The sequence below is a fragment of the Hesperophylax consimilis genome, chromosome 20, assembly GCF_061612785.1.
Source record: "Hesperophylax consimilis isolate HC1 chromosome 20, BYU_Hcon_1.0, whole genome shotgun sequence".
In the NCBI taxonomy this organism is placed as follows: domain Eukaryota; kingdom Metazoa; phylum Arthropoda; class Insecta; order Trichoptera; family Limnephilidae; genus Hesperophylax; species Hesperophylax consimilis.
In genome coordinates this window covers 24,271,889-24,281,433 of record NC_142855.1, presented here as the reverse complement: position 1 = coordinate 24,281,433, position 9,545 = coordinate 24,271,889, and the positions used below count along the sequence as shown (strand labels likewise).

General features: G+C 49.2%; 1 protein-coding gene across 1 annotated transcript; it reads right to left on the bottom strand.

The window, feature by feature from the left end:
• Positions 1-800: 800 nt before the first annotated feature.
• Positions 801-7,354, bottom strand: LOC149414402 (uncharacterized). The gene is made up of 2 exons (XM_089644159.1): positions 5,371-7,354; positions 801-4,540 (listed from the first exon to the last, which is right to left on the bottom strand). Exons 1-2 carry the CDS (start codon positions 7,352-7,354, stop codon positions 801-803), a joined length of 5,724 nt encoding a protein of 1,907 aa, XP_089500285.1.
• Between the last annotated feature and the right edge of the window lie 2,191 nt (positions 7,355-9,545).

Sequence of the window (9,545 nt, the reverse complement as noted above, 5' to 3'; positions counted from 1 at the left end):
GATTGTACCCGCGCCAGATATGTGTTTATAAGCCCCGGCAAAATGTCGCATATTCATTTTGCCGGCAGCTCAGTCGAAGGTAGTCGCTTAAATTTGCGAGTTAGAAAAGATTTTGAACGCTTACATGAATGACAATTACATAGTTTAAATGCATAGTAGTTATAAGAATGTGTATCTTGACAACTAGATTTTTTGTTTGCCAAGATACGACAAAAAATAAAAAAAGTTTGTAAAATAAATGTGTAAAAATGATCTCAAGCGATCAAATTTGTAAAACATGTTAAGTTAGTATTTTTCCGAGGTCCCCCGTAACATAGCGCTCAGAAAGAGATAAGATTCACTATGCTACGAGGTTCCTGGATTTTTGTACACGCAAAAAGGGTAAAAAATATTGTTCAAAAATGGGTTTACATATGGGTGAAAAACAGCTTTTTTAATATCTCCTCAGCGGTAGTATATCGAAAATAGTGTTTATTTGACTACCGCCGAGGGGATGAACAAGTAAAATATACATATTTGCAATGTTTAAAAATTGATTTTTCTATGTAAAATTTACATAGAAAAAATGCTGGACATTGATCCACGCGGCAGGTAAGCCGGCGATGTGGTATCGAAGCCATTCGGAGTCAAAGTTTTCAAGCCGCTTGGGCCGAAAATTGGACAAAATGACCAGTGGCGGGGAGTGGTGATTTTGCCAGTGGCGTGGAGTAGGGACATTTTATAAAAGTAAACAATTTTTATGAAATTAAATAATATGGTCAACTACGTCCGTTACACTCCCCCCGTTTAGCTATGCTGAACTAAAAAATAGGACGTTTGTTGGTACGGCGCAGTCCGCGGCGGCCAGTCCCTCTGGGATGGTGCTGGGCTGGTGGTACTGTTGATGTTGCATCGGTAGGCGGGGCCGGCAGGATTACAGCGAGCTTCACAGCGGGGCGGACGTAAATTCCGGTGCTCGTCTGGATCCTGGCGGTCCTCACTTGGCCGTCTGCAGCAGGGGTGCCATCAAGGACTCGACCGCGTGGCCAGCTGTTGCGGGGCATAGCGGGGTCCATGATGATCACAAGGTCATCCTTCTTGATGGGGATGACTGGCTGTTGCCATTTTTGGCGAGCAGCCAGGGTGGGGAGATATTCGCGGCGCCACCGTCTCCAGAACATATCAGCGAGTTGTTGGCTGATACGCCACTGGCGACGGAGGCATACCTCCTCATCCTGCCTGTCGTATAGTGACAGATGAGGTCGGTTTCCGGCTCTTCCCAGTAAAAAGTGGTTGGGGGTGAGGGGCTCTTCGTCCCTGGGATCCACCGAGACGTGTGTGAGGGGGCGGTTGTTTACAGTCCACTCGGCCTCGGCAAACGCTGTCCTCAAGGTCTCTTCGCGTGGAGCTCGTTCCAGCAAGATGGCCTTCAGGGCGGTTTTTACAGAACGCACCAGGCGCTCCCAAGCTCCCCCCATATGAGGAGACATTGGAGGGATGAAGTTCCATTCGATCCCCTTTGTTGACAAATGATCCCTCATCCGGGTATCATTTTTGAGTGATTCGATGGCATCCTTCAGCTCGTTGTCAGCACCATGGAAGTTCGTACCATTGTCTGAGTACAGAGCTTTTGGTTGGCCTCGGCGCGCCGTCATGCGTTGTAAAGCCATGATGGCGGAGTCCGTGGTCAGTGAAGTTGTCAGCTCAAGGTGAATGGCACGAGTAGATAGACATGTGAAGATTGCACCATATCTTTTCTCCCGATGTCTGCATACGGTGACTTCCATCGGCCCAAAGTAATCTAGTCCACAGTTTGTGAATGGAGGAACATGGTGGGCTAGCCTTGATGGCAGCAAGGGCCCCATAAGTGGGGGGGCTGGCTTGCTCCTGCGCATCTTGCAGGTGGGGCAGTTGTGGGCGATCATCCGAATATTTGTTCGCAGTCGCAGCACAAGGTAGCTGCCTCGCACCTCAGCCATCGTTCTCTCCGTACTTGGGTGATTGGCTTCCTGGTGATGATGTCTCACCAGAAGTCTTGTATAGGCGTGATCACCATCTAATATGATCGGTGTCCGCACTGCTTGAGGCACTTTACTGAGGGCTTGTAATCTGGAATTCATCCTCAGTAGGCCGTCAGGTCCAAGGAAGGGGCTCAAGGCTTTGAGCCGGCTGTCACTTGGTAGTGGATCTCCTTTCTGGAGCGCATTTATGTCATGATAAAATGTCTCTTCTTGACATATTCTTGCCCATCGGGCCTCTGCTTCTTTGATTTCATCGCTTCTTAAATATTTATCAGGTTGTTCGTGATGTTTTCCACGACACCTTTTAATAAAACGGTGTATCCAGCAGGTAGTTCGAATAAGTCGACGCCATGAAGAGAATCTGTTGATTTCGGGCAGTGTCTCTGCCACAGTTGTTGTGATGCCAACGTATTGAGGCCTCACTTCCAGGGTGCCATCATCAGGCTGAGGCAGTTTGCACCGTTCGCGCGGCCATTCTGCCTCGTCTGAGGTCAGGAAGGCTGGTCCACTGAACCATCGTCCAGAGTGCGAGAGGTCAGGAGTGTTGACTTCTCGGGTGCCGATGTCTGCCGGGTTTAGTTTGGTAGGGACCCATCTCCAATCTGCAATGCGGGTGAGCTCGTCGATTTCGCCGAGTCTGTTGGCCACAAAGGCGGAGTATGTGCGTGGATCTGTGCGCAGCCAGCACAACACTGTTGTCGAGTCTGTCCAGAACACTGTTCGCGCAATGTTGCTGCGACATTCTTTCTTCAGGGTTGCTGCCAGTCTGGCCACCATGAGCGCTGATTGTAGCTCAAGGCGGGGTATTGATAGAGGTTTCAGAGGAGCCACTTTGCACTTGCTGGCCAAGAAGGTGGCTGTGGTGTTCCCATCAATCTCCTCGGTATGGTAGGCGACTGCACAGTATGCCTGCTCTGAGGCATCACAGAAGAGGTGGAGGGTGACGAAGCTCTCTTTGTTTTGCAAGCAGCGCCGAGGTATGGCAACTTTGCAGTCTTGCAGAAGTCCCAGCCAGTCCATCCACCTTTCGTTGTGCTCAGGTGTGATGATGTCGTCCCATCCGATGTTGGATCGCCAGACAGCTTGTAGTAGTATCTTCGATCGGACTGTGAGGCAAGCGACGAAGCCCACAGGGTCGAAGATTTTCATGACAATGCTGAGCAGCTGGCGTTTGGTAGGCCTGCTGATCAGTTCAGGATCGGCAGCATCGCGAAATGCATATAAAAATCGATCTGTGACAGGATCCCACAGAAGTCCGAGGATTCTCTCGGTATCTGCTTCTCCGCTGTTTATGGTGATGGCTGACCTGGCTCGGTCTATAAGCGGGATAGTAGCCATCACTGAAGTGTCGTTAGAGGCCCAGTTTGTTAGGTGGAATCCTCCAGTTGACAGCACTTTGGCAACAGTAGTGATGAGTGCTGTCGCTTCAGTTTTGGTATCGACCGCATCCAAATAGTCATCCATATAAAACTTTGTTTGGATGGCGGCTGCGGCAGCAGGGAATAGTGCAGAATTCTCCTGGGCCACTTTGTTTCGCACGTACTGGGCGCTGCTTGGTGAACAGGTAGCGCCAAACATCATTGATGACATCATGTAAGTACGTGGTTCTTGTTGAGGTGTTGGTCTCCATAAAAACAATTGTGACTGTTGATCTTCACTTTTGATTTTCACTTGTAAAAACATCTCCTTGATGTCGGCGGCGAGAGCTATTTTTCCCTCTCGAAACCGGAGTATGTTTCCTAACAATGAAGTCAGCAGGTCAGGCCCAGTCAGCAACTGATCATTGAGGGAGGTCCCTCGGCAGCGGCTGGCAGCATCAAACACCACACGGATCTTGTTTGGTTTGTTTTGGTTCACTACGGCAAAATGCGGTAGGTACCATTTGCGGGCAGAGGGTTTTTCTACCTCTCGATCCGTAAGTTCACGTGCGTGGCCTTGTGTTATAAGTCCGTTGATTTTAGCTGCATAGGCGGTTGCCAAGTCCTTTTCCTTCGATAATTTTCTCTCCAGAGACCACAATCGTTTTAATGCACATTGCCGATTGTCAGGCAGTGTGATATTATTCTCCTTCCACAGAAGGCCGGTTTCCCATCGGCCAGATGTCAGTTGATGGGTTGTATCTTCCATCAGCTGATTTGCACGTACTATGTGCGCAGTTACACGAGAGGCGGACGTGATCCCCAATGAGTCAATCGCAAAATTGTGTTTGATGAGATCACTCATGAGGTCGTCTTTGTGGCTCTCCTCGCGCAGGGCCAGTGTTGTAGCCTCAGCTTCGTGTTCAGGGGCCCCTCCGCCATGGGTGATCCACCCCAACGCCGTCCGTGACAATATTCGCGTAGAGTCACGAACGTCGCGCACTTCCCTCGATACAATAAGGTGTACATTGTCTTGCCCGATGAGAAGTGTGGGGGTGATGTAGCGGCCGTGGATCCTCTGTTCAGGAAGGCTGAGCTGCTGGACGGTGTTGGCCTTGATGACGTACTCATCAGAGATTCCGGCGCCGCGTAGAGTGATTGGCACGCGGCGGGACGTTAAGTCTGTTGAGCACATATTTTTTGCTCCGTGTAGTCGTAGCTCACGGGTAGGTCCGGTTGTGCCGATTTTCTGTGCTGTGGTGGCATCAATAAGGGTGACAGTTGAGCCCTCGTCCAGAAGGTTTTAATCTGTCGCTTGGGGCCCGACAATATGACCCCCACCACTTTTAACACGGCACTTTCGGTGTGGCGTCACATATTGTGAACGTTTGCCACTGTATTGTTATTTTCACGATAGTTCGGGTTGTGAAGAAGTCGGTGGTGGGGGTATCTGCACTCCCCCACTCCGCACCAGTCACTAACTTTGCAGAATTTGGTAAAATGTTTGCCATTGAGGCATACTCGGCACAATCCGGCACTTTTAACTGTCACAAAACGGGTTTTTATGTCTTTCGCGGCGAAAGTACGACATTCGCTAAGTTGGTGGCCATTTTCACCGCACTGAACACACCCGGCGCGGTTGTCGAACTCGCGAACTTCATTGTAACTGTTTTGCACTTTTTCCCCGCTTCGATTATTTTCTCGATTATTACCAGACAAAATTTGGGGCATTCGATTATTACCAGACAAATTTTGGGGCTTTCGATTATTTTGCGCGAAATGTTGTTTTTCACTAGAATTGTTGTTATAAACATTGTTTTCCCGCGATAAAAACCGTTCTGACGCGGCAGACGTGTTTAAACTGTTGTCACAAGTGTCACTTTTGTTCGAATTGTTTTTTCGCGAAAACTTTTCTGACGCGGCAGACGTATTTATGAAACTTTCACAGGTATCACGTTTTTTAGCACCGTTTTTGCGCGAAAACTGTTCCGTTGTCGCGAGCGTGTGTTCACGGCGTGGGCGGGACCTCGCGGGGTCAACCAAACCGGACTTTGGGATGGCGTTCGCGACGGTTTTCAGGAAGGCGGCAAACTGGCAAATGGTAGCGGACGCCTCGTAGTGCCGCACTTCCATCAGCCACGCCAACCGCAAGGTGGGCGGCATCTTCCCCGCGATGTCACTGAGCAGCGCTGGATTCGTCAGATAGCCATCATTGTTGAGGGAGCGGAGTGATGCCACCAGGTTTTGAACTGTGCCAGAGAAGTCTGCGATATCCTCCAGAGAGGCCTCAATTGTGAGGTGGGGCAGCTTCTTCACTTTGTCCAGCATCAGAGCAGCGAGTGAAGTAGTCCCTCCAAATCGCTGCTCCAGGACTGCCAGGATCTCCGGAACCTGAGCAGGGTCCATCAGAAGGGGGCCGACGGCTTCTCGGGCTTTCCCCTCGAGGGCCCGCTGTAGGCGGATCAAGTTTTCGCTGGAGGTCATCCGACATGTGGAGGTAGACTGGTTAAACTGTGCCCTCCAGGTGGGCCACTCCAGTGGATCTCCAGAGAATGGAGGCAGGTCCTTGGCCATTGATTGTCTGGCAATAAGGGCCGCCATTCGTGGATCGTCCTCGATTGTGGGACGGGGGCTGTCCTGAGCCCTTGAAGCTCTGATGGCTTCTGTCAGGGCGGAGGCCAGCTGAGCCATGGGACTGCCATCATGCTGAACCCAGGCTCTGGTATGTTGGGCCGTTTCATCCGCCGTAGGTTGGGGCGGGAATCTCGGCATGGAGCTGGTACTGGCTGTGGGCGGGCCATCTGGCCGTGCCGGCACGCCATACTCCTGTTCGCGCAGTGGTACGGGCGGCACATGTCCAGATGGTCCAGATGGTCCAGGTGGTCCAGGCTGTGTCCATGGCACGTCCCACTGCTCCAGCAGTCCGGCAGGTGATCCTGGCATCGGCGCTGGGTACCCCGGGTGGGGCAGAGGTACGGGCAGCACAGGGCCATGAGGTCCAGGCTGCACCAGTACTGGGCATCCCTGAATGGTCCAGGGTGCTGGTTGCGCAGGGCCTGCTGGCTCTTGCTGCGCTCGTGATGCGTAACTCTGGTCCACCAGAGGTACAGGTCCGGCTGGCACTTCAGGTACGGCTTGCCTCTGTTCTATCAGAGGGGCGGGCGGTACGGGGCCAGAGGGTCCAGGCTGCATCATGTTTGGGCATCCCTGAATGGTCCAGGGTGCTGGTTGCGCAGGGCCTGCTGGCTCTTGCTGCGCATGTGATGCGTACCTCTGGTCCACCAGAGGTACAGGTCCAGCTGGCACTTCACGTACGGCTTGCCTCTGTTCTATCAGAGGGGCGGGCGGTACGGGGCCAGAGGGTCCAGGCTGCATCATGTTTGGCCACCCTGCATTGGGCCAGGGTGGCGAGGGCGGGGGACCGGCTGGCCTTGGCTGCGCCGCTGCTGTGTACCTCTGGTCCACCAGAGGCACCGGGCTCGGTTGGCCGGGCTGCACCCATCCAGGGCTGTACCCTTGGAAGCGCCAGGGTCCTCCTTGGGCAGGATACCCTTCCAGGAGTACAGGTCCAGATCGGGCAGGCGCTGCTGCTGCTGGTTCCTCGTACCTCTGGTCCACCAGAGGCACCGGGCTTGATTGTCCGGGCTGTGTCCATGCTGGTGGTGACCTCTCCGGGAGCTTCGAAGGTCCAGGAGGGGCAGGGGCTGCTGCTGTTGGAGCTGATTGAAGAGCTGCTTTGAGTCTCTCAATGTGCTCGGTTTGACTGCGAAGCTGTTGTCGCAATGACTCCATCGCATCCTCTTGAGATATGGAGGGCGGTGAGTCATGATCTGCAGGTGGTGCCATGTCAGGAGTAGTGCTGGGCGTGGGCATGGGGGTTACGTCAGGCGTGACGTGAACCACAGCCGTGGCCTGAGACCCAGCGTCCAGGGCATCTGCAGATGGTGTTGAGGATCCATCATCTTGGATCCGGCTCGACCGTAAAGTTGGAGACATCCTGGTTGAAGGCGTGTGAGAATCCGGCTCGGAGGACCACTTGTACTGGACGGGAGTGCGCACAAGACTGTAGATTTAGGCGCCGGGTCCAAACCGTGTCTTCAACCGATGAGATGCTCCTTTACGGCCGATGATGATGATTGTAGTTGATATTGATGATAAATCTGCCTCCCGCACCCAGTGCTTGGTGAATGTTGGGTACTGGGTGTGCTGTCGTCTCTGCTCGCTTCTGGTGTTGGCGGTTTTCCAGAGGAGGGCCGGCTTGTCTTGAAGAGGTAACACCAGAAGATCTTGGAGCAGAAGACTTGAGCGAGGTGAGGCAGATGTTTGGCAGGAGTCACTTGTAGATAATAAAACGCTTGGTTTCGGTGGTAAAGATGAACTAATTTTATTTTATTATTTGGCTGCTTATATTCAATAAGCATGACTCGCACCCGACATTGGGCTTTGAGTCAAAAAGTGGTGGGGGATTGTACCCGCGCCAGATATGTGTTTATAAGCCCCGGCAAAATGTTGCATATTCATTTTGCCGGCAGCTCAGTCGAAGGTAGTCGCTTAAATTTGCGAGTTAGAAAAGATTTTGAACGCTTACATGAATGACAATTACATAGTTTAAATGCATAGTAGTTATAAGAATGTGTATCTTGACAACTAGATTTTTTGTTTGCCAAGATACGACAAAAAATAAGAAAAGTTTGTAAAATAAATGTGTAAAAATGATCTCAAGCGATCAAATTTGTAAAACATGTTAAGTTAGTATTTTTCCGAGGTCCCCCGTAACATAGCGCTCAGAAAGAGATAAGATTCACTATGCTACGAGGTTCCTGGATTTTTGTACACGCAAAAAGGGTAAAAAATATTGTTCAAAAATGGGTTTACATATGGGTGAAAAACAGCTTTTTTAATATCTCCTCAGCGGTAGTATATCGAAAATAGTGTTTATTTGACTACCGCCGAGGGGATGAACAAGTAAAATATACATATTTGCAATGTTTAAAAATTGATTTTTCTATGTAAAATTTACATAGAAAAAATGCTGGACATTGATCCACGCGGCAGGTAAGCCGGCGATGTGGTATCGAAGCCATTCGGAGTCAAAGTTTTCAAGCCGCTTGGGCCGAAAATTGGACAAAATGACCAGTGGCGGGGAGTGGTGATTTTGCCAGTGGCGTGGAGTAGGGACATTTTATAAAAGTAAACAATTTTTATGAAATTAAATAATATGGTCAACTACGTCCGTTACACGCGGGTTGTCATTTGTTGCCGAAATACTATCATTTCGCCTCGAAAATATTGCGTGTTAAAGTTGTTCGTGATAAAAATACAATATAAGCCAGTATGGCGTTAGCGAGTTACAAACATATATTCAACCTACCAACGTAAGTTCAAGTTTAGTGAATTTGACAGTTTTTAGGTTATTCGTTCGGTTTTTTGTTAAACAATGCTTCATACTTGGTATTTGTCTTCCTCCACAACGTATAAATGTTATTTATTATATCGACCAATTTATTCATCTTATCGATTAGTGTTATCCTGTATTATCTTATTGTTTTGGTGAAATTAAAGATTTTTAAACATATGTAAACATGAGTTCAAAATAGTCAAAAAAAATGGCGGAATTCATCGTACTGTCGGACAATCATTTTTTGAAAATTTTCTTTAGTGTTTTTGCAAATTTCTTGTCATTTTGGGTTTCTTCTTCTCAGATTAACAAGTTTCATCTTAAGGAAATACACTGTAAAAGTTTATTTTTATTTTTAAAATAGTTTTTTGGACTGAATGAATGGAACGAATGGAGTAGGCCGAGAGCAATTATATTGTCTATGGTTGCATCTTATTTTTATATGAACTTGAGTTTTTTCTACCTTGTCTACTACTCCGCTCCGCAAGGTAAGTACTGCTTGTATATCTGTGGTTAAGTACCTTATAATTCTATTGGATACAAAAAGCCCGAAGATATCGATCTAGAGAGTGGTATATTTATGGGGATCTCTGTTTTACTGCAACTTTCGAGGTTGATGGATTCCTCGAGAGGTGTAAATGTTTTCTCCAAGATTTACAAAAAGACGAAACTAGTAAACGCAAAATCTCACAACCAACAAATTAGTGACAACTAGTTGGCGACGGGCATAAATATACCACTCTCTAGATCGATATCTTCGGGCTTTTTGTATACAACAGAATTATACAG